Here is a 26617-nt window from a genome sequence, read left to right as displayed (position 1 = left end):
ATGTTTTAAAAGATAACTCCTGATCAAAAGTTCACAATCTGAGTGAAGGCAAAAGAAAAAAAAACCAGGCACATGATATAAACAGAGATACAGTTATTAAAGGAAAACTGTAACCACATTCTAATGATCACAATACAACTCATGCAAGCATATATAAGCAAGAGACTTGGAAAGCCACAACCAAAATGATCAGAATAGCATCTAACTAAGACGCTGAAGTTTTTCCAATAGGAATTTTTCAACCAAAGTTGTGCAGAGAATGATATTCTCACCTCATACTTAGGAATCCTGAAGATGTACATGCAAAAATCTCAATGGGGCACTAAGAAGTCACATATTTTATGCTGCAACACTGCAGCTTGCATGTGGCAAGTTAGCAATGAAGGAACATAAATTAAGGTGAGTGTGTGTCTCTCTCTTTTGCTCTCACCATTCTTTCATCCCCTTTACTTAGCAAATGACTGGCTAGCATCATATCTGCCCTACAGTCAGTTTTGCAATGAGAATTGTTGAGAAATGCATGACTGGCTACCAAATCAAGTTCTTTCAAGTGCAGAGTATATAAATTTGAGAGAATCTAAACCATGGAGAAAACAATTTTTCTGCAGCGTAAGTAAATGCCACAGCAAACAGCAAATCTTGATCTTTAAGCAGGGGTCAATAGGAAGTTTATGTTACAAAAAAACTAAAAAGCTGCTGCTCAGGATGAACAACCCCATGCCTTGTCTCACTACCAGTTTTCAATATATGCAATAAAAACTACTGTATAGCTAAATCAAGAAGGAATGTGGATTCACTGGCATGCATATGTACATATTCATAGACATTAAATGCAAAGAGAAAACACTTGCTCTTCTTCCCTAATGGCACTCTAATGCATTCTTCTTATAATGGCAAGACTATTCACAAGTCTTGAGTTTGTGAACACAAGAGTTCCACTGTGAATACTCTCTTCGAACAGATCTGCATACTTAAGAAAATTGATTCGCTCTTCATTTCACCCAACTAAACTTAGAAGGAAAAGTTGTCAGTTTTTCCAGGTTTCGTGTGTATGTGAAGCAATCTATCTTTCACCTAAAAACAGCAGACACAGGTTCCAGAAATTATTATAACATGCCTGTCTAACAACACACACAAAAGAGGTAATGCCAAAAAAATGGAAATCAATACCCAAGATATAATAAAGGACTGGTTCCCTCTAAGCCACTACAAAGACTTAAGAATGAGTAGTATACATTGTTCGCATCAATAATTATTGTATAATTTTACAATAGAGTAATAAGATCAATCGTTTTTTCCAAGGAGCAGTTTTGGCAAAGCTCATTTGTGCTGCCAAACAAGGAAAGTAAAGTTGGATAAACCTGTCTTTGTAACTGCTGCTGGAGATGAATATTTTATTTTAAATTAATGGGGAAATGGAAGAAGCATCACCTAAAAACAGAGGAAAATGTATAACTTCTGAAGATACAATACATGGAAATATTTAGAATTGTAATAATTTCAAAAGAAATAAATCATCATCACTAGAAAACATCTGAACCTTCCCTTTAGTCAATGAGCATATAGCTTTATTAGCAATGAATTACAGTTTCGAGCTATTATAATAGCTGCTTTAGAAAACTTTTGGAAGCCAAATCATACATTCTGTGGGATAGCTTGGATCCAATGTAATAATGACACTATATTTTTTGTCTAACTTGGTCTAAAGGAGGCACACAGTGTGATCCTCTAACAAAATGTAGAAACAAGAACTTTTTATTCTTGTTTCTTGTATTTTCTTAAACATTTTGATACTGTTTTCCAAAATCAGAAAAATATAAACATTTAAACATTTTACCTTTTCTTAAATAAAGATTTTCATAATCCATTTCTCCCAATTCTTCAGATGGGCAAAAAACAAGAAAAAGATTCCTGCCCTTTGATTTTGTACAGTTCTGAGTATTTATATCTTTACCTTTACTTCTTTCTCTAAAACTGAAAAAAAGTTAAGGATTTTAGGGAAAGAAGTTGATCTGAACAATGAAGAGGAATGTGAATAGCAAGGGAAGAGAGAGAAAAAGAAAATAAAGTGCAATTCTGACATGCAACTTTTTGATTTAGTATGTACCATTCACTAATTAGAGATTGTCTGAAAAAACTGCTGAAGAAAAAGTCTGTTAATTACTGTTACAGAAATCAGACCAGAACCATGTTTATTAGGATAATTTTAAAAGTCTGCTTAGTGATGGTGGTTGTTCTAGCACAACGTAGCAAAAATTTGGATATGTATGTATATTCATTTGAATATATATAATTAATTGAATTGAAACTAACCAACATCCTTATATTTATCTTAGTATGTATATCTCTACCACATGAAATGCCTAAGTGTCTGGTAACACCTTCTTGGACTAATAAACTGTATTAAAAGCTTTCATGAGCTATAGCTTACTTCATCAGATGCATCAATTTTCCATGTCACTCCACCAGATGCATGGATGTTGGAGTAAGAACTATCATTCCTCTTCTTTCCCTCCATAAAGACTGTCAACACAGCAAGAAGCTGATGGCATAGTAGCTCCTAATTTTCTTAAACAAGCCTGCAGATGAGGACTGCCAAAACAGTATTGTCTTGAACCTACTATAATCTCTAGAGTTTGAAATAGTTGTTGAATTCCCAGGGCCAGAGTACTGGACAACAGTGTAGATGGAGAATAAATTGAGGTGGTGTTGGAGACAATCATAATCTCCTGAGCGATCAGACTGAATTCTACTACATGGAAAATGATGCTAATCCTATGGCTCAATGGCAGTCGAAGAGTTTATGGGAAAGGGTTCACTGACTACTAGCAAGGTGGTGATCTCTGTACAAAGTGCTGGAATTCAGAAGTCAAATTTCTCTCAAATGCTTTGAATCACAGAGAAATCTGAAGATGGGAATGTGACACCTTTGGTAGTTATGTGGTTTCCAGACTTTGGCAAAGCAGAGGAAAGAGAGAAAAACATGCAGTGTACATGTAAGGATCTGTATCACCATACCTTGAGCTGTCCTAAAAGATATCCACCTGCTGATCTGTACTCTGATAAACTTAATGCCATGACAGCCAATCGTAGAACCCAGAGGAGAATGAATCTCTTTTTCCAAGATCAAATCTTGGTTCCAAGGAGGATCTGGGGTAGACTAGACTAGACTAGACTGGAGAGGTTAACAAGTCCAGCAACAACAGAATGGATAGTAGCAGGCTTGGAGAAGACCAACATTGTGAGGAACTCAAGGCTACTGAAGGCCCTGTGAGTGAGGCAACAGCGCCTTATACTTCTTTTATTTTTGCCCTTGTCAGTGTCAAAGAACAAGTCTCTGAGGAGGCATTGAGCAGTTATTGGGTTGTTCCCACAGTCCTGGTGATAGCATAGCAGCAGCTTGGGAATATTCTGTCAGAGATGGAGAATTTCAACAGCTTCATGAAGAGGTAAGAGAGTTTTCAGACAACTTCTAGAATGTAATAGGGGCCTGGAAGAATATGGGAGATCTTCTGAGTTCTGTACCCTAAGGGCTTGGTTCCAATGCCTGCCAATGCTTAGAAAAGTCATCTGCATGACTTTCTCTAAGACCAAAAATACAAAATATACACCCATATGATTCTGCTAAGCTGGTACTTGTGAAATGGGCCAGGAAGAGTCAAAAACACCCTTTCTGGGTAATACTTCAGTAAGGAAAGTAAAGCAGTTAAGAGTTAAGAAAATAAAGAGTGAATATAAAGATTTTTTTTAAAAAATAGGGATTTTCAAGAGCTGAAAGGTAAATCACAATGGCAATTGAAAACTAAATGAAAGAGTTCAGCTGAACTCTGTCTAGTCACACAGTACAGATTACGGCCAGAATTCTCAGCAAACAATTCTATAACCTCTATAAGGTTCTGAACCTTTGCACAAGCATGTAACTCATATGCCTTCTCAGTTTTTGCCCCTCTTCTTGTACAGCATCTTCCCAGAGATTCAGTTTGCTCCAATATTATTGGATTTTAGGGAAACAATTAAAACCTGCCTTTTTCAGCAGGCCTTTGAGGGAGAAAGGATTTAAGACCGATTTCTTCTGTGTAAGAATATACAATTATATGAGTGTATTTTTCTTCAGCATAGGAATATTTTATTATGTAATACTGTTCATTGCTTGACTGCTTTTATGGTTTAATCTTATTTACATATGGCAGGATTGCAAGCCTCTCAGAGTCAATTCACAATTGGCATGGTATACATACATACATATGCATTACAGAGACCACAATGAAGATTAGAGACCACAGCAAATCAAAATTCAGAACACGTGACAAAAACACATATTTCGAATAGGAAATATATTTGCTATAATATCTATAACAATGATAGGGAACCTATGGCCATCCATATGTTACTGAACTACAACTCTGATCAGCCCAATCAGAATGATCAATGGTGAGGACTACAGGAATTGTAAAATATCTGATTTTCCACTCCAAATTACAATAATATCTCTCAGTGACATGCAGAAGAATGCAAACACTTATTAAACAACTCATTTTTTTTCTCAAATTCTACATACTTATCCTATTTTAATAGTATCCTACTTTTAGTATATCAAACATCAGACAAAATCAAAATGTTGATTATTTCCTAGTAGCCTTTCCAGTGGAAATAGTTAAAATTTGTTCCTAAAATTTCTAGCTGTGCAAGTCTATCTTGATATAGGTTAACATTCATTCATTCATTCATATATATATATATATATATATTTATATTTCATGGAAAATATCAGTAACTCTGCAATCATACAGTTGTCTACTCAGAAGCCAGTTTCACTGAATTAAATGGTTCTTTCTCCTAAGTACGTATAAAAGCAAGCAAGTAGGTATAAAATTTCAGCAAATAAATAAAACAACAAAACAAAAATTTTATTCAACAAATAAAATTTTAACTGGTTCAAGTATCATAGGATAAGATTTTTTTAATACATTATTCAATTTATACTTCACCTTTCTGTTTATTGATTTCTGACCAGGGATTTGTAGCACTTAGCAGTTGCTAGGGATAATTCCTACATGAAACTCATTATCTGTATCATCTATATCTTTATCTGTTTATTTGTATCCATTTGTCTTTTCTCCAGTATTGCCACCTCTGAAGCCAGAGTTGTGATATTATCCAAAGACACATTGTTTTTCCAAGTCTGTTTATTATTTCTGGCTTCTTGTCTGACATTTCCTGTTCACATCAGTTTTGCCTATCACTGAATCCAGTTTAACTCCATGAATACTTCAACTTAGGCAGCTTTCCCAGTTTTAGGCCATCTCATTAACCAAGCAGGCCTCCTGCTGCTCTGTCATTTCTCAGGTGAAATAAAAAGAGAAAGGTATTTACATGAAATACCAGGCCAAGCACTGTAAAACTTTTACAGGCCATCTCTATGGAATATGAACCTTTATAAACAATCTCCATCTCTTCTCAGAGTATTTATAGATGCATCATAACATGGTAAAGAGAGAAGAACAAGCATTAAATGTATATTTGTGTGTGTGTGTGTGTGTGTGTGTGTGTATATAATGTCTGCATATATTCTTTCTAAGCATTCTACATCCCATTTGCCAACCTTTATATATACACACACACATACACACACAACATCAGAGCTGTCTGTCCAGAAAAGTGCAATGCTAGGAACAGCTAAAATATTGCGCAGAACCCTCAAACTCCCAGGCCTCTGGTAGAGGACCCAAGGTTGAGGATGACACATACCACCCATAGGGGTGAGAAGGGAATTTATTTTTATCTACCTACCTACCTACCTACCTACCAATCTACCTACCTACCTCACAGCTATCTAACTACCTTAAAAGTCAAAGATATCACATTAAGATGCTACTTCCTGAAGTCAGATTAATGAAGTTCACCAATTAAATGTTCCTTTGCTCTATTAGCTCCAGGTCAAAACATGCCACCAAATCTAATGCACCATCTCAATAATCCCACAGAACCTGCATGGATGAAATTTGATTCCTGAATAAAGCATCCCTGAGCAACCATCCTTGAACAGCTCCATCATGTATTTTATAATTCCTTACTGGTATACTTTAAACTGGGGGTTTCACAAATGCATACAGGTAGCAGCACCTAGCCAACCTTAGCTGATCTTAAAAAAAGCTAAGTATTAGTCCTTATTAGTACTTGGATAGCAGACCACCAGGAAATCCCAGGGATTCACTTATATATAGGGAAAAAAAATCCTGGAAGATGGCAGTGACAAACCACATTCACACAGCTGCCAAAAAACCTACATGGATTTATCAGAAGCTTTTAACTTTGCCAACAGTTTTAGCAAAGATATCTAAAATTCACATTGTTTCTATGGTTCATAAGATGGATAAATAGCTATTGCTTTGTTTTAAGGTTTATATATTCTGGGGAAATAATGTATATATTGCCTGTTTGTATAGCATGTCAAGAAATACACAACAACCCTATGAAAACAAGGGTAAGAAAATACCATTGTTGTAAGAATATTACATTTTGCAGTTTCAGCTGTAGAACCACTTTTACACAATCCTTACAAAATACCTCTCCAACCCTTTTCTCCCAATGTACTCTGTCCTCCCTGTGGTCTTCCCATAAGAATCCAGCTGGCCATTGTGGGAACAGAATAGTGCACTTAATGGAGCCTTGATCACACTGAGTACTACATGCTTCTACTGTATACACCTACAAGATTTAACCTTCTGGCTTCTTTCTCTGAAAATAGATGTGTCTTTCCATATGTATATAAATAAAATGAAACTTAATCCAAGTAAGATAGAGGGAGTACCATTAAGGGAATACAACAATTCTGTTTTGAGATTATATCTGTCCCCAAACTATTCCCCAGAGTCTGCAATTCACAAGTTCTTCTGGATTCTCCATTGAGAAGTGGCAGCAGAGACTACAAGGGCCTTCTTTCAATTTAAGTTTGTGCAACAACTGCAACCTATCTAAAAATAAGATATTACGTTTGCATTCATTACAACTAGGCTAAAGAGTAACATCTTCTTCAAGTCATTTGTGACTCCTGGTGATATAGTTTCTTGGCTACAGTATGGAAGTGGCTTGCTGTTGTCTTCTTCTGGTATGTATTTTTGCCTTCCCATTCTAGTCCACAGCCCTGGTATTCACTATAGGCCTCCCATCCAAGCACTAATTGTGCCTGACTCTGCTTAGCATCTGAAACCGGACTAGACTACTGAGCCACATCAGACTAGACTGTTGTAAATGCACTTTACTGACAATGCCTTTGAAGACAATTTTAGAAACTACAGCTGTTATAAAAATAGCATTTTATTTATTTAACACATTTTTGCCTACTCTTTACTTGAAAAGAATCCCAGAATGTCTCTTACAAAGACCAATGGTATGAAAGCTCCTGTTTGTATGTCTTATAATCTAAAATATATGTCACATTTAAAAAAAATTAATGGGGAGAGGCAATGAAAGAAACAGCAAGCTCACAAAGCTGTTCTTGCAGTTTTTATACCAAGGATCTGGGAGAAACAGTTCAGATAATACGACAGTATGACAACTGTTCGGTCACAGTAGAGGAAGACCCAAAGGTGAACTGTTGTCTCATGAGAAATTACGGAATAGCCCAAGTTCACATCTCTCCTTTTGCTCTGCAATTTATCAAGAATGTATTGTTTGTTTGTTTACTGATTGATTGAATTTTATCACTGCCCATCTCCCCCCAGAGGAGGGACTCTGGGCGGTTTACAACAAAAACCAAGTTTAGAATTCAATGCCATTATAAATACAATAAATATGAATATAAATAGACAATAAAAATATAAAATGTGATAAAATCCAGATGGCTAAAGGTTGTATCTCAGTCTGTGTGTATAAAGGGCCATTCTAGGGTGCTTGCCATCCCCAAGAATGACTGTTCCCCTTCCTGCTCCAGGCATGCTGGCAGAACCAGGTTTTTAGTTTTTTACGGAAGTCCAGGGGAAAGGGGGCTTGTCTCACCTCTGGGGGAAGAATGTTCCAGAGGGCAAGAGCTACTGCAGAGAAGACCCATTTCCTGGACCCCGCCAGGTGAAATTCTCTTACAGATGGGGTCCGAAGCATGCCCTCTCTGCGTGACCGGGTGGGATGGGTCAATGTGATGGGGATGAGACAGTCCCTCAGGTAACCTGGCCGCATGCCATGTAGGGCTTTAAAGGTGATAACCAACACCTTGAATTGGACCCAGAAGCAAACTGGGAGCCAGTGCAGCTCATGTAGCAAAGGTGTTACATGTACTGACCTTGGGGCACCCAAAATTGCCCGCGCAGCTGCATTCTGGACCAGCTGTAGCTTCCAGATATTTTTCAAGGGTAGCCCCATGTAGAGCACATTACAGTAGTCTATATGGGAGATGACCAGGGCATGAGTGACCATTTGAAGGGCCTCCTGATCCAGGAAAGGGCGTAACAGCGCACAACATGAAGTTGAGCAAAGGCCCTCCTGGCCATGACTGTCACCTGCTCTTTGAGCAGGAGTCGTGAGTCCAGGAGGACCCCCAAATTATGCACCAGATCTGTCTGGGGCAATGCAACCCCATCCAGAACTAAAGATGACGATTTCCCAGATACTGAGGAGCCATTAATCCACAGCCACTCTGTCTTACCAGGGTTCAGCGGAAGCCTTCTGTTCCCCATCCAGGCCCCCACAGTCCCCAGGCACCTGGAGAAGGTGGTCACGGCATCACTTACTTCACCCAGGATGGAGATGTATAATTGGGTATCATCAGCATACTGATAATACCACATCCTGTGGTGACGGATGATCTCGCCCAGTGGTTTCATGTAGATGTTAAAAAGGAGAGGAGAGAGTACTCAGCCCTGTGGCACCCCACAAAGAAGGGGCTGTGGGCTGGATCTCTCGCTCCCTATCAACACTGATTGGGACCAGCCCTGGAGGAAGGAGGTGAATCAGCGCAGAACTACACCACCCACCCCCAACTCCCTGAGTCGCCCCAAAAGGAACCATGATCAATCGTATTGAAAGCCGCTGAGAGGTCAAGAAGAGCCAGGATGGATGCACTGCTCCCATCCCACTCCCGCCAAAGATCATCCATAAATGCAACCAATGCCATTTCCGTCCCATAACTGGGCCTGAAACCTGACTGAAACGAGTCTAGATAATCAGTTTCATCCAGAATACTGTGCCAGTTACAATAATAACCGTTAAGTCCTGTTCAGACTATGAGGTGGCCAGGCAGATTTACTATTAAATTCTTCATTTACAATAACTATTTACAACAGCAAAAGTTCTTGTAATAGATTAGACAATGCAATTCAATCAAGTCCGCTCAGGCAGTAAAGGATGCCCAAGCAAGGCTGCCGGTTCAGATTGTGGCAAACAGTGAGGCAGAACTCAGCTAATTCTCTTACTGAAGCTGCCAGACTTGGTGAAGCTGGAAGTATGTGGCAAGGAAGTGGCTGGAGGCATGGGTCTGTGAACAGGCACGCAGGTTAGACTAGGCTGGAACACAGAGGCTAGACAAGACTGGACTGGAACATCTAGGCAAGGCTTGGACCTGGAAACAAGGCTGGACTTGGCTGGGGCATCAAGGTAAGACTTGGATCTGGAGACAAGGCTGGACTTGGCTGGAGTGTCTAGGCAAGGCTCAGATCTGAAGACAAGGCTGGACTTGGCTGGAACGTCAAAACGAGGCTTGGAACTGGAGGCGAGACCAAATCGCGTTGAAGCAACAAGGCGAGGCTTGGAACTGGATGCGAGGCTGTGCTTGACAGGGACGGCAAGGAGAGGCTCGACTGGAGCGGTGTGTGTAGGAAGCAGGTCCGCAACAGAAGGAACTGGCTCTGGTTCCACACTGGCTACAGGCAAGGTTTCCGACTGGGGTAAGGACTCTTCCGTAGATGCTGTGAGATCAAAGGATCGGTTGTCTCCGGCAGCTTGCTCTTGGCACGCCTGCCTTTTAACACGATCCTTTCCGTGCCTTTTCTCACCTGCAGCCAACTGGGCTGCCTTTTGATTCGCATGCTTCTCTGCTCATCTTTCATGAGCACTGATTGGAGGATTCAAACCTCCCTCCAAAGTTTGTCCAACCAGTGCTTCTAGTTTCTCCCGCTCTGCTGAGTCACTTCTGGGTCTTATTTCTCCAAATCCTTCCTGATAAGTTTTGATTTCCCCTTCTGACTCAAGATAATTTCCGTTTTCTAAGTCAGAAGCAGACTCAAACCTCACACCTTACCCAATTATCTTTGTCCTTTATAATTAAAAAGTCTGTATGAATGTCCACCTGCATCCACTGGCGATTATAGATAGCTTTTCCAGTGAATACCATATTAATCTAAATTTAAAAGGCTTTGAAGAATAATTTACTTCAAATGAATATAAGTATATTAAGAACTATACCTTTATTTTTATTGCTATAGTTTGTGGCATTATTTTTAGTAGCAGAATTATATTCTAAAGGCTTTTCAAAAAAGCTGTTAACTTGTAAAGTTCATTGGGTGGGTTTTACTACAAAGTTATACTATTTGGCTGTATTGTTTATGCAGGCAATGTCATCTCTTGACAAGAGTTTATCCTAAAAAGGTGGACCAGAAATACTTGAAATAATCAACAAATCCACAATATAGTTACTGTGTTGCATTATACTGCAAAACTAATGTAGGTTTACATGGTGGAAAAACTACTGCAGGAAGCAGATTACTGAGGAGGGTGGAGTGCTTGGAAAAGTTCAACAACCCTGTACACACATACTATCCAAGTAACTACACACACTTTTTTTTACTATTGGGGAACACTGAACATGCAAAGCTCTATCACTTTTAGTTTGGCCCTGAATGATTGATACTTCAGCATTACTAAAGTCTGCCAACATTTGATATTTTATCACAATGGTTTTCTGAATGTGTAGCCAGTTGGCATTACTCAAATACTATTTAAAGTTCAAAATACGTTGCTACCAGCAAAAAGATTTCAAAGAAAAGTTACTCACTAAGCTGCGGAGTCATTCAGCTGATACTCCCGGGAACGATTAAAGCAGGCCTGGACGCCATTGTCTGCCCACAGCCTCCGAATCACATTGGATAAGTCCTCTGGCATGATTCCCTGCTCCTCTGCAGTACAAGAGAGTGCAAACAACTGGCGAGCATCATCCTGCAGGGAAAGTAAAATTGAGACATTTAGAGCCATGTATTAGCTGGGGGGGGACAACTATGTCACATTACACTGAAGTTCACATTTTGCTCTTATCCTCTCTAAACTCACAAAAAGGTCTTCCTAGAGGGAAGCATATTTTGCAAAAGAAATAAAACACCCCCTAGTTGCAAAGCAGATGCCATTTCTAAATGCATATCATGAAGAAGTCAATACTTAATAACTCTATAAGTAGTGGTTGGCATCGCCTGGCTGACCTTGTTTGGATCCTGAAGCTGAGCAAGGTCAGTCCTGATTAGTATTTGGATTAGAGACCACAAGTGAGTATGAGTGTTACGGAAAAAAAATCAGTGATATGATACCTGACAAATGGTTCCATCAGATTTAACTGTGTCAAAAATTTTATACAATGAAAGAATAAAGCCCAATGTAGATATTATTGTACAGAATTGCTCCGATAGAGCCTGATTCCAGGTTGACATAATGACAAACAGAAAGCCTTCTTGGCAGTTGCTACCAGGCTTTGGAACTCCCTAAGCAGAGGGGCCAGTTTAGATTCATCTGGTGACCATTCCATCAAGTATGGAAAGACATTCTGATTCAGACAAATATTAGACAGTTAAACTATGTTTTAAAATATGAGGTGTTCTTTTTTATATCATGGAATTTTTAATTAATGAAATTTAATGTTTCAATTATAACTCTTGTTTTATTTTTTATACTCTGGGTACTATTTTAGTGGAAAAGTGAAACAAATCTAATAAATAAAAGATCTGACCAACTAAGGACACCCACAGGAAGCAGTTAATTCTTATACCAGGGCTGCCTCTCCAACCTGGAATTGCCCAAATTGGCTGCTCATGTAAGCTAGGGGAAATGGGAGTTATAGTATGATACTTTTGGAGGATGTCAGTATGGAGAAGGAAACTTCAAACTTAACCAATGCAGATATGGGCGGCAAAACAGATAATCTTGATATAGTAGAAAAAAATGGGACTACATGGACTTATGCCCATGGTACTGGCTTCTTAATTTACATTTGATAAAGAATACAGATGCTCTCACAGATAAGAAACACTTGAATGTACATGTTTACTAATAAACAAAATCTTCATTGTTTTAAATGTTTCAGAAGTAGCCAATACATACATTCACTTTATTAATTATGAAACATTATTTGCTAGACCTCACTGTTGCATTTTCATTAAGTTACAAACAATCAGCTCCAATTAATTTTGGGGAAGCAGAGCAACTTTATTTCTCTCATAATGTATTACTATCCTTGTGACCAGCACTAGCCAGTTTCTTCAGAAAGTTGGGTTGCTCTGCCAACCCAATTATTGAACTGTAAGTGATGTGTCTCCCAACTTTTAATCACGAGGAGTTGTAGTTCTGTTAATATCTGGAAATCCCACAGGTTTCCCATTCCTGATATAGAAAAAAATACATGTTTTTTCCTCTGACAACCCATTTTTGCAGCAATATGTTTGCCCAAAATAGTCATTCTAGATATATAGATCAGATTCAATCCTTAAAATTAATATTTAACTTTCTCTCCAAAGAAAATAATTGGGAAACAGGCATATGAAAGCTTAGAGAATCTAAAGCCACAACTTTTTTTCTTCTTTCTCAGCCCCAGAGGCACTGGTTTATGTTGGCATCAATAAATGAATGCCAGACTGCAAGCTCAGACACGCAATATACATCTCCATGAATTACCTCAGGCCCTCTCTGCTGGAGATAGAAAAGGTGCAGTCTTTTAAAATAAAGTGTAGAACTCAGGAAAAGTCTCCCGGGGACAGGACAGAATTAACTCTGTTACCCACAGAGTTTGATTAAAGTTTAAAATCACCCAGAGGCTGGAGAAATCCAGGAAAGGAAGTTTACCTTTACTTTAAAGAAAGATCTTTACTTCAGAAAGCTTCTATTTCTGTAGATACAGGTAAAACATACAGCTGAAAATCTGCAATAGGTGTTTGATTTCTGGTTTCTGGTGGTGCCCACATTTTCATGTCTCTGTACCAGTTATGGAACTGATCATTTAAATGCTGCCTACATTCCTACTTCAGGCTATGTTCAGGAAGATACAGTTTCCTCTTTGGAATTTCTTGTGGTCTGTAAAACTAATTTAAAATTCCCCAGTATCTATTTGGAGGTTCCTTACAGAAAGCACTTCACTTGTACTTTCTTCTGTATTATTTCTTCTTGCCACTGAATGCCTACATTTTAATACTTAAATTTAAAAAAAAACAATAAAGTGTAAGAAAAATATTATCTCCTACTATGAGGCTGGTTTATCTCCTAAAGGGTGAAGGAAGGGCTGAACCCTCTAAGCAACTTGCTTATACATTATACGGCCAGGTAGCAGCGCTACAAAAAATATTTCACTTTTTGCATTTTGACCTTTTAATCAGAAAAACAACAGAGAGGGGCTTCTGGGTGAGGACCTATGGTGGGTTAGATGTCTCTGTGAGCGGCTCCACTACCAGGGGCAGCATCACAGTGAAATTAGCAGGCAGGAGACAGATTCTGGCTGGTGAAAATCTCTCCAGAATATGGAGAGATTGAGGGATTGCCCACTTGAGCTCTGGATAGCCGCTTCTCATGAGGAGACTACAGGAATTGAGTTTCTTGTGGTTGATTGTAAGTTGAGTGGCTTGGGAGGCAAGGGAATATCAATGTGCCCTTAACAACCGTGCAGCCTTTACAGATGTATGACCGGCAACAACATCACTTGCTTAAACACCTTTGAATATAATTAATTTACAACCTGAGAGAGATATTCCAAACAGCAGGGAAAACAAAGATTCAACAAAGACCTAGAGTTGCCTTCTTTTTGGAATTAAGAAGAGGAAAAAAAGTGCTATCTTAAAGGATTTTAATTTAAAAACAAGAAGGTTAACAAGATTGTGATTCAAGAAAGTTTTAAATGGATAAAGGGGGCAGTAATTTTAGAAAACAGAAGAATATTTTTTTTTCCTGATGAAAGTGCCTTTGAAAATAGTAAAATTAATTAGACAAATGACCAGACCTTCGTGGGAATGCTGATTGTTTATTATTATGGAAAGTAGATAACTGGATTTTACAAAATAAGAAGAAAAGGGTAATAGGAGCCAGACTGCATGATTATAACTACAGAGAGCTAATTGAGACAAAAGTATTAAAGAAGAGAAAAGCAAAACAGGGGGAAAAAATGGAGAAGCCTGTTTTTCATTTTCACGCTAGTAATTGAGATACTTTCATGTTCTCATAATGGCAACCACAAGATAATCTGCAAAAGTAGGAGAAGGAAGGAGAGGTTCACTAGAACAACTTACAGATAAAGGCATTTCACCAGATCTATTGCAGAAAATGTCTGAGGAATTTGGCAAGAAAATGACTGCAGTGGCTGCCAATAGTTCAGATGCTTTTAAAAAGAAAATGGAAGAAGGATTTGCAGGAATAATAAGGGATATGAAAGAAGAAGTTAAGAAGGTTGAAGAATCTGTAGGACAATTGGCTGGATATTTAAAGCAAATTACTGACAAAGTGGAATTTTTGGAAAGTAAGACCGAAGTTATAAATAGAGAAATGGAGAAAGATTTGGACAACTTGGTATTACTGGAACTGTGAGAAAAAGAATTTTGTTTAAGATGTAGAGCAATTCCACAGCAACATGGAAAATATATCAGAGTAAAGAGTGTTAAGCCTCTGTCCACTTTCCTGGATTGGGAGGAAGATGACACTGAGATAGAGATAAAGTTTATAGGATTAATACACAATTTTGCAAAATTAAGAAATGTTCTACGTAAGGGATGTCCTTGTGCACTTTGTCAGGAAGAAGACTAGAGATCAAGTTTTGAAATAGCATTTTAATACTAGATTGAGGATTGGTAATACAGATGTAATTGTACCTAAGGAAATTCCAATTAGAATAAGAGAAAAGAGTTTTGTTGTTTTTTAACAAACTTAAAGAGAAGATTCCATTTAGATGGGATACGTTGGAAGGGGTGATTTTTACTTTTAAGCAACAGACATTCAGATTGAACTCTGTGCAGAAAGCAAGAGATTTTTTGGGAAAATTTAAAGAGGAATTGTAGGAAATGCAAATGGAAGTGACAATGACAGATGCGACTAAACAAATGCCACAAAGATACAACAAGACACTGAAGATGATTCCACATTGGGCTCTACAGGTATTGACTTTTCTAAAATCTTGGCCTAACTATGGATTATAAATGCTTAATGTGGAATATAAATGGAGCAAATGCTCCTCAAAAGAGAAAAAAAATTCATTATTTGAATAAGTTAAAATAAGATGTGATTTGCTTACAAGAAACACATATTAGAAAAAAAGATATATTTGAGTCACAAAAATTTGGATGAAGAATTTATTTCAGCGAGAATGAAAAAAATGGAGTTGCTTTGTATATAAATCCTTAACTATATCCAAAACTTATACTGACTGACAATCATGGCAGATATGTTGGGTGGAAGTTAATTTACAGGGGGCTAAGACTTTGATATTGAGAATTTATGCCTCAAATGAAGATAAAACAGCATTTTATAAAGGATTTATGGGTGGTGATAAAAATATGATATAAATAAATAAATAAATAAATAAATTACTGGACTTTTCATATGAAAATTGGTGTCTCCTGGGAGATTGTAATGGGGTGGTTTCCCCACAAAAAGACAGAACTTCTGAGAAAAATATTAAAAACACGTTAAACTATGAAAGTTTTTTTTTTTTAATTTAATGAATAATTTGGAGCGTGTTCATGCCTGGAGATGTAAAAATGGTGAGTCAAAAGAATATACTTATTTTTCTGAAAGGCATATATCTTTTTCAATAATAGATACGATTTGGATTTCTAAGACTGTGGCTATTAATGTAAATAAGTAGAAACATTAAGAAAGATTTTCTCAGATCACAATCCAGTAACTTTAAATTTTAAAAGGAAAATGGTTCTTTTAGGTGGATATTGAATGAGATGTTGCTACAAAAGGAAATGGTAATGGAGGATTGCAAAAAGAAGTTAAAATAATATTTTGAGAATAATCTTAATAAAGGCACAGAAGTAAGAATGGTATGGGATGCAAGTAAAGCTTTTGTAAGGGATAATTTATACAATGTAACAGTGAGCTTAAAAAGAAAAGGCAAGAGAAAATACCAATGATTTTGGATGAGATTAAAAAAAAGAATTTTAAAAATCCCAAGGGATAACAATTTTTATTCATCAAAGGAAGTTTTTACAGAGGCAACTATTTATGTTGAGAGAGACGAAAGTAAAGATGAATTATGCAAAACAAAGAAATATTGAATTTGCAAATAACCGGGGAAATGGTTGGCATATAATTGTGAAAAGAAGAAAGTGGTATTAAAGTTCCAAGAAGGAAATACTATAATAACAGATAACGCAAATATGGGAAAAGTGTTTCATCAGTATTATTCTCCTTTATATAAAGGTCAAGAAATTTCTTCAGAAAAAGTAGATAAATATTTATAACAGAATTTACCGAAGATTACAGAGAATCAGAGACAAAGTTTGAATGGACCTGTAAAAATAAGGGAAGTGTGTAAAGCTATTGCCGGCTTCTTATTATAAATCTTTTTGAGGATGAGCTTTTTACAAATGATGAATATTATTTTACAGAATGGAAAGATTCCTGATAGCTGGAAAGAGGCTAATATATCATTAATACGTAACGAGGAACAAGATTTGACTTTAACAGAAAATTATTGTCTAATATCTTTATTGCATAATGACTATAAATTGTTTAACACAATTTTGGCTGAAAGGTTGAAAACAATTTTAAAGGACTTTATTCATGAAGATCAATGCAGGTTTTTACCTAAAAGGAAATTATGAGATAATATCAGAAGTGTTTTGGATGTTTTCGAATACTCAGAGCAACAAATGAAAAACAAGCTGCACTGATATTCTCAGATGCAGAGAAGGCCTTTGACAGTTTGAATTCGATTTTCTTGTTTAGCGTTCTGGAACGTATGAATGTTGGAGATAATGTTATTAAATGGATAAAATCAATTTATACTTCACAGAAGGCACAAATAATTGTTAATGGAGACTTAACAAAACCTTGTGAAATTCAAAAAGGGACAAGACAAGAATACCCGCTGTCTCCACTTTTGTTTATTATAGTTCTTGAGGTACTGAATAGAAACGTAAGACAAGATGTGAGAATCACTGGAGTTAAGATTAAAAAAGAAACTTATAAATCAAGACCTTTGAGGATGACATGGTCTTAGTTTTGAAAGATCTCCTAGAGGGAGTAAAACTTGAGCAAATATTGCATTAGATGTCCAAAAATGTTGGCTGACTTTGACACTGTAAATACCCCTTTCAAAGGAATTGTTAAGTTTGAAATAGTTGCACAAAAGCCACTTCACAGTCACTAAGCAAACAGCATCACCAATTTTGCACAACACAATCTTGAGTGCAACAGCAACCAGGAAAGAACTGTTCATAACTCAGAGCTATTTCCTGCAGGCCTAAAGAATCCAGCTTGGACAGAAGCATCCAAAAAAAGGAGGGTGGGTGGGGCGTGGTTGTTGCCACTTTGTGGCATTGAGTGGCTAGGATTCTTGACATGTCTTTGCTATAAAACTACTAAATAATTCCCTGCTTCCCTCCCAAACAAGATACCACTTTGATGGCTGAAAGAGAAGAGGAACTGAGGAGCCTTATGATGAAGGTGAACGAAGAAAGTGCAAAAGCTGGCTTGCAGCTAAACCTCAAAAAAACCAAGATTATGGCAATCAGCTTGATTGATAACTGGCAAATAGAGGGAGAAAATGTAGAAGCAGTGAAAGACTTTGTATTTCTAGGTGCGAAGATTAATGCAGATGCTGACTGCAGTCAGGAAATCAGAAGACGCTTAATCCTTGGGAGAAGAGCAATGACAAATCTCGATAAAATAGTTAAGAGCAGAGACATCACACTGACAACAAAGGCCCGCATAGTTAAAGCAATGGTGTTCCCCGTAGTAACATACGGCTGCGAGAGCTGGACCATAAGGAAGGCTGAGAGAAGGAAGATAGATGCTTTTGAGCTGTGGTGTTGGAGGAAAATTCTGAGAGTGCCTTGGACTGCAAGAAGATCAAACCAGTCCATCTTCCAGGAAATAAAGCCAGACTGCTCACTTGAGGGAATGATATTAAAGGCAAAACTGAAATACTTTGGCCACATCATGAGAAGACAGGACACCCTGGAGAAGATGCTGATGCTAGGGAGAGTGGAAGGCAAAAGGAAGAGGGGCCGACCAAGGGCAAGGTGGATGGATGATATTCTAGAGGTGACGGACTCGTCCCTGGGGGAGCTGGGGGTGTTGACGACCGACAGGAAGCTCTGGCGTGGGCTGGTCCATGAAGTCACAAAGAGTCGGAAGCGACTAAACGAATAAACAACAAAATAACTGATTTTGTGGAAAAAAATCTGTAGTCCATTGTTTTTAAACTGAAATGGTGATTTATGTAAAAATATACATTTAAAAGATACCAAAAGTCACTAGTTCCCTCTTCTCATTTTGTGTTGTACTAGCTGAGTACAGATGTTTACAAGTTCTCCATATTCAACAAACATAAAAAGAAAACAAGCACTATTTTTCAGAACTGGATGAATAATACTCAGGATTTCAGACAAGAAAAATGTGATGCCCACTGAGGGAGTTAATAAACAATGAGAAGTAAGAATGAAAACTCACTGCTCTAGAAGGATCCCCAAAGTCAATCTGCAGGTTACCCATAGCCTTGATGATTGCCATGATGGATTGAATGGTGTTGCTGTAAACCACTGCTTTGTACTGTCGGCATTCCTCTTCTGAGTATCCATCCTCATGAATAATCCTGGAAAGGAATAGAACAGGAAAGATTCCAAAAATTAGCATTATCATGTATCTACTAAGGATTTAACATTGTTTCCTATAAAATACTAAGAATGTTTTCAAAGATGTAATGTCACTAATATGAAATGAGTTTGCATTCTGCTTTCACCCAATCTTGCATTGGCCAGCAATTAGGGATAAGAATATTAGCCACAAACACATGAGACTAGGAACAAGGAGGTATCAACAATATGCTGATGATACCCTGTTGAACATTTCTGCCCCTGCTGTCCAAGTGAAGCTGTTGAGGTTCTGTCCCAGTATCTGGAGGCTGTGAGAGTCTGGATGGGGAAGAACAATTTAAGCTCCACCCTGCCAAGACTGAGCAGTTATGGCTTCTGGGTCCCCCAGATCCAGGAACCGGAGTGTTCCCATCTTTGGTTCTGGACAGGGTGACACTGCCCCATTCAGACTTGGTGTGAAATCTGGGGGTCCTTCTGGACTCACCTCTCACATCTGGGGCTGGTGGGCCTTTGCACAACTGTATTTGTGCACCAGTTGTGGCTATTCCTTGGCTGGCAGGCCTTAGTCACCTCCTGATTAGACTATTGCAACACACTTTACATGGGACTACTACTCTACATCTGGAAGCTTCAGTTGATCCAGAATGTAGTGGTGTGGGTAGTTTTGGGTGCAACTTGGTATGCTTATGTGACACCACTTCACAAGCTGCACTGGCTCCCAAAGGGTTCCAGGTTCCATATAAGGTGCTGGTTATCACCTTTAAAGCCCTACGTGACATAAGACCAGGTTACTTGAGGGACCACCTTCTCCAGTGAACATTTGCTTGCTCTACATGCTTCCATGGGAAGACCACGCTCCCTCTTTCAAACCTTGCCTCATTGCACCTAGGAAGTGTGCTTGCCCTCTGGAATGATCTCCCCCATTCCCACCCCCCAAAATATACAACAGGCTCCAACTCTGTTTGCCTTTAGAAAAGCCATGAAGATCTGGCTTTTTCCTTGGCATTTGGATCTAGTTGAGTTGAGTCCCCTTTTGGTTGTTTAAATATCATGTTCAGTTGTCATTTTATATTTTATTTTGGACAGCTATTTTAATGTTGTGTGGTTATTTTAGAGGGTATATTGTTTGTTTTTGTTGTGCACCACCTGGAGCCATATTATTTGAGTTGGGTAGCCCTATAAATCCAATCAATCAATCAGTCAATCACTGTAAGTATGCATGTTCCACAACATGATAAATACACACTTCAGAACACTGTTTTGCTTTAGTTTCTAAATTCCAGTGGGTGGGTGCTGATAACCACTTTTCCCTGTAATTTGGTATAGTAAAAATGAAACTGGAGTCAAGTAAAGCTTACTGTGTGATAGAACTATACCATATTAATACAATAGCATAGCAAGTATTACACTTTAAAGCTCTTGTGGCTCACATCAGCCCTCAAATCTATTTTTTGAGTCCCAGAAGCCCTCAGAGATTCAGTAACAAATTACCAAATATCAGCAACATAATTTTCCACTGGTTTCTGGCAGAAAACAATACAGGGGACTAACTTTTAAATGTTTAGCATATTTATGAAGTAAAAAAGCCAGAAAACCTCAAAAATGAAGGAAAAATGGAAATATTCACTGATGATGATATGACATCAGGACAACTTTGTGGCTCTCAAGTGTCAAAAACAAATTTTGGTGTTGTTGTTTTTAATGTATTAAGCCTCTGGCTAACGTACAGCAAGAGAACAGCTATTATTTTAATTGCCTTTGATAAAGCACAATTACTCCAATTTGGAAAGAACATCAAACATTAAGGAGAAAAAAGAACCAGAACCAATTCAGCTAATCCTCAATCCTGCCCTTCCTCATCTACCATCTGGATATTATTTTCCAATTCCTCTTTCTTTCGTTCCCTGTTTTACCTGTATGAGAGAATTTTCATTTATTTATGAATCCAGTTGTTTTACATTTTTCCTCTCTACTTCCTTCTTAATTCTAAAGATTAGTATAATTCCGCAGACTGCTTCTTCTACTACTCATACTGCCTTATTGATATTTTATTTTCTCCTTTGATTTATATATTCAGTTAGTTGTTGTTTATTTGTTCAGTCGCTTTCGACTCGACTTCATGGACCAGCCCACGCCCGAGCTTCCTGTCAGTCGTCAACACCCCCAGCTCCCCCAGGGACGAGTCCGTCACCTCTAGAATATCTATCCATCTTGCCCTTGGTCAGCCCCTCTTCCTTTTGCCTTCCATTTTCCCTAGCATCATCATCTTCTCCAGGGTGTCCTGTCTTAGTTACTTAATTTCTATACCACCAAATCTACCAGGACTCATGGCAGTTTAAGCTGTAGTTTAATATCACTTCATTCTATATATTTGTTCATGGATTTGATAGCTTTCACTGATATTTTTGCATTTATTCTTGTTGACATAATTGAAAGAATACTATTCTCTAATTAGGCAAAAGTTATCTATGACAATCATATACAAGTGCAGGCTTGAAACTCAGAATGTGTTCAAACAACAGTGGATAGAATTCATGTTCGGTTCCATGACATATTTTCCTTATAACACAGATAAAATTGACTTGCAATTTACTTCAGCTACACTGCTATTAGGAAGATTTTGAAATGTGCAGCAGCTGAAAAACAGACCAGCTGCTTGTCAATTTAGACAGAGGCAAGAATTCAATAATCAACTATCAGGAAAACAGAAAGGCTCCTACTGGCCATATTATTTAAATCTCAATCTAACAAACAATCAGATAGGAATATCTGCACATAAAACAGTAAGACAGAGAAAGCTGTTTTCACAAACATTACGCTGCACACAAACATAAAGCTTTGAACTTCACAGCTCTTAACTACTTCAACATTCCATTCCCACAATGGCCAACCTCATGTCTACAGAAAGTACACCAGCAGGACTGCAGGATATTAACATATTCCATTTAAATTTCCTAGTAACTAGAATAGCAACATATATTATCAATGCAGATATTATATAGCCATCAGAGTTAAGAGAAATTAAATTAATTATACCTCACACATTTCACCATTTTGTCTAATCTTCTTCTAAAGCCATTCTAGATGGCAGCCATCATCTGGCACTTAATTTCATTGTTTACCTAAGTGGAGGACTATTTCTCAGATCTCCCACCATTCAGCTTTTTGGACAATCCTTTTTTACCTCAATCACTCAAGTGTTGTAACCTTTCCTAGCAATGTACATGCTCTAGCTCTATAAGCTAGTAGCGTGAGCTAAGGGATACTGAGGGCAAGGCGGAGGTATCCCCAAGGCAGTACCAGAACACTGATGATATGACTAGAAGGTTGGGTGGTCTGTTGGGCCCTTTGGCTTGGCAGTAGAGCACATAGAGTCAGGAGATTGGGGTAAACAGAAGAGAGGGCAAGTGAGACTATTATAGCCGTGATGAGCAGAGGAAGACATGGCAGGAATTCGGGGGTGGAATGCCCTTGGAAAAGGCAACCTTAATGTTTCATATCAATGTCACCTTCCAACCCCCTGCGCTCTGCCCCAAAGTTTGAGCTCCAGAAATCTTGCATAGTCAAGTTTGTAAGAAAACTTGCCTCATCCATGATCTAATTGTGGGTGAGAGGGCTGACCTTGTTTGCATTACTGAAACCTGATTGGGACTGGGGTGTAGGAGTGTCCCATCTCAGAGACGTACCTGTACAGGTTTTATGTGTGGCACTAGCCACAAGCCCAAGGTGACGGTAAAGGTGTGGCAATTCAAGAAACCTAGTTATCTGTCAGGGGCATTGCCCTTCAGATCTTTGTGTGTGATGCCCTGTTTGTGAGCTCGCGCTGTATGGATCAAGAGGGCTGTTGCTTGTGTACCAGCCTTTCTACTGCACAGCAACCTCCACATCAAAGCAGCTCGAGTCCATGGCTGGGTTGGTGGTAGAGATCCCCAGGATCATGGTCCTGGGGGATTTCAACCTGCCATCCTTGGGCATGGATTTAGAGGGAACCTGGGAGTTCGTTTGTTTCCTTATTTGATTTCTATAACTGCCCATCTCAGCAAGTGACTCTGAGCAGCTTACAACAATAAAAGGAGGTTGGAGTTCATGGCCACCATGGACAGACCTCTCCTTGTTGGCTCTGGTGCCCTTTGGTACTGTACCTCCCCACAGAGAGACAGGACCTATTTGACTGGCTTTAGTCACCACTTGACTGGCTTTAGTCACCACTTGAAATAAGAGAGTGGCAATGGCCTTGGATCAGATTCTGTCAGTGTGAACTCTCTATGCATGGGGATTCCAGAGAGCCACCTGGTTTTCAGTGGACCTCCAATGATGAAATAGCGTAAGAGATGTCTAGAGAACCACTGAAGGAAAATGAAGAGTGTCCCTGACCAAGCATGGAGAAGAGGCTTTCTTAATATTACCTTGTGGTGATGTGGGAAGTAAAACATAGTTATTTTCCCATGAATATCACCTCCACAGAGAGACAACTGGTGCCCTGTTTAGGGTAACCTAGTCCCTCCTTGGTAACACTGTAAGTAACACATACAGAGCCACTATGAAAACTATTCTAGGCATCTGTCAGAGAGGAGAAGGAGGAGGAATGTTAGATGCATGATGCTTGGGTATGTTAGAAACAAAAGGAAAGCTAAAGGAAAATGGAGCTTTAGCTGATCATGAGCTATGCCACTGGGGGAAGTAAGAAGCTGCAGCTTAGGACAGACAAGAAGAAGGGAATAAGAAACAATAGCTAATTGAAGTGAAATTCAAGTATCTAAGTCAGGATGGATTACATTCCAGGATACTAAAGGAAATATAGCACTGATCACGGAGCAACTCTCAGTGATCTTTGACAATTCCTGGAGGACTGGTGAAGACTGGGGGGACAACAAACATCATCCCTATTTCCAAAAAGGGGAAGAAGCACTTGAGAAATTACAGACCTGTCAGCTTACCATCTATACTGGGCAAGGTCTTCAAACAAGCAGCATGTTTATGAGCATTTGGGTAGGTATGCTATAATTAAGGGGAGCCAGAATAGGTTTGTCACAAACAAGCAAACCATGCCAAACTAACCTTAATTCCTTCTCTGATAGAGTTACTAGCTTAGTAAATCAGGGGAATACCATATAAATAGTGTATCTAGACCTCAGCAAAGCCTTTGGCTTAATGCTGCATAATATTTGCCTTCATAAAACGGTAACATATGAGATAGATGCTACTCCTGTTAGATGGAGACAAAGCTGGCTGAACCATCAATTCCAAAGAGTGCTAATTAAAGGCTCCAATTCAGCTTGGAGGGAAGTATCAAGAGAAGTGCCACAAAGCTCTGCCTGTGCCCTGTGCTGTTCAAATTCAATTTTTTATCAACAACTAGGATGAGGGAATTGAAGGAACACTTTGCAGGTAACACAAAGCTGGAAGAGTGGCTGATACTTTAGATGAAAGAGAAAGATTCAGAAGATTTGGACAGGCTTGAGTGGTGGGCTGAAATGAACAGGATAGAATTTAACTGGGAGAAAGGTAAAGTTCTGCATCTGAGTAAGAAAAATGTAAGGCATAAATATAGGTTGGGGGAGATCTGGCTTGGCAGTAATACGTGTGAAAAAGACCTTGATGCCTTCATCGGCCACAAGTTAAACATGAGCCAGCAAATGTGCTCAAAAGGTAAATTCCATCCTACAATACACTAACAAGAGTTTACTTTGACCTGGCCAGATACCCTTTGGAGTACTTTGCACCACAGTTCAAAAAGACCAATGACAGATTGGAACAAGATGGTGAAGGATCTGGAAACTAAGTCCTAGAAGGAATAGTTAAAGGATCTGGTATGTTTAGCCCTTAGAAAAGGTGGCCAAGAGGGAATATGACAGGAGTCTTCCATTATATGTGGGCTGTTACATGGAAGAGGGAGTGGATTTATTCTCTATTGCCCCAGAGGGCAGGATCAGAACCAATGGGTAAACCACAAAGAAAGAGCTTCAGGTTAGACATCAGAAAGAACATCTGAGTATATGAGCTGTCAGCCAGTGGAACAGGCTGTCACAGTTCTCCTGCACTAGAGATTTTCACACAGAGGCTGGATGGTCATCAGTTAGAAATGCATTAGTGGATCTTACATTGACCATAAGGTTGAGCTAGATGGCCTCTAGCCATCCAAATGTTTGATTATATGTTAGAAGGTCTTCTCTATTATCTTCAGCACTACAAGTGAAGTGCTCATGAAATAACTCCCTCAACTACGTAAGTCTTACAGAAGCTCTCCTATTGTTTATCCCTTTTCATTATATGTAAAATTACAATTAGTTCTTATATAAAATATGAGTTTTTAATATAGTTCGTCATATATATATAATGTTTAAGAATAAAGAACACAGAAAAAGTGATGTAACATGGCACAGAAGATTACTGTAATTTTTGAATAAAAAACAATGCTTACTTCATCTGTTTTACAATTGTGCTCTTCCCAGATTCTCCTGCACCTGTAGATAAAAAAAAAAAAAGAACATCAGAAATGGGCTTTGATACTAGCATTTGTGCTATATAAATTAAAATGTTAATAATATGAGTAAGGGTAACATTTATCAGTGTAATTCCCTTTGTTGCAATAACCAAAATCTTCCCATTGCATAACTTTAGAAATCTGAGATTTGGATTATTTAATACCACTGCTAAAATTATGAATACCTTGGAATATTTCCAAGTGTACAAGTATATTTTGCACTGTACAAGTTATTTGAGTATTTGAGTGACCCTAGAAGTAATATATCCAATTATTATTCTAGCATTCCCAGAGAAAATAAACATAATTTTTTTTAAAAAAAATTAACTAATTCTAAAAATATATTGATAACGGATCTAAACATCTATGCCACTACTTCCATTTATTTCCAGTTCAAATTATTTTTCCCTTAGCCAATATTTGTTCAATTATATCTGAAAAATCCCTATTACAGCGTATCTGTTTCTCAAAAACCTTTATCACAGAAAAGGAAGCTTCATAGGTCTGTTCAAGATATTAATCTGGCTCTATTCAGCAGTCTTGAGAAGGTAGCTGGACTAATAACCTCTGCCATGTCTGATTTTGCCTATAAAAAGTATGTGAGATTTTCCAGGGAGATCTATTTTTCTGGCACAGGAAATACATTTGTATGTATGAGTGCAATTACAGCTTTCTTGGGGGAGGAGGGGCTTCATACTACAGATACACCATATTAATCAGAAGAGGTATCTTCTTAACTGTGCATCTTATTAACACATTCACTAACAAGTTCAGATCTGCAAGCTGGTATCTACAAATGACCAGCTGTTTGAAGCTTCACAAAATTTCACTCAGTTCTGGCCTTTCATATAGGAAAATTATCCAGCTGGTCTATTTGCTATTAATTACTTCTGAATGTGATAGCAATAGTATATAAGGGGACTGGCAACAAATTTCAGCTTTGGGCACAATGGTTTCACTAGAATTAACAGCCCCATTTTGACACATGCAGTAGAGCTAAATCCATGAAGACTTATCTACATGTGAACCAAAATGGCCAGTTGGCAAGAATATACATATTCTCAATTTCATTGGGAACGTTTCTAGTTTGATTCCAAATGCAAGTCAAGCTGCTTCTTTTTAGTCACTCATACTTGCTAGT

At 38.3% G+C, this 26617-nt stretch overlaps 1 protein-coding gene across 1 annotated transcript in view; it reads right to left on the bottom strand.

Annotated features, from left to right (window-relative positions):
- Positions 1-26617, bottom strand: part of GNAI2 (G protein subunit alpha i2) — a 143167-nt gene that overhangs the window by 45352 nt on the left and 71198 nt on the right. The window contains exons 2-4 of the mRNA XM_063291986.1: positions 25414-25456; positions 18850-18991; positions 10985-11145 (exon numbers count right to left, since the gene is read on the bottom strand). Of these exons, the coding sequence (XP_063148056.1) occupies positions 10985-11145; positions 18850-18991; positions 25414-25456 (346 nt within the window). The remainder of the gene's footprint in view (positions 1-10984; positions 11146-18849; positions 18992-25413; positions 25457-26617) is intronic.

This window comes from Candoia aspera, chromosome 2 (genome assembly GCF_035149785.1).
Source record: "Candoia aspera isolate rCanAsp1 chromosome 2, rCanAsp1.hap2, whole genome shotgun sequence".
Taxonomy (NCBI): domain Eukaryota; kingdom Metazoa; phylum Chordata; class Lepidosauria; order Squamata; family Boidae; genus Candoia; species Candoia aspera.
Note: the sequence above shows the minus strand (reverse complement) of the source record. Positions and strands in the feature narration are given on the sequence as shown.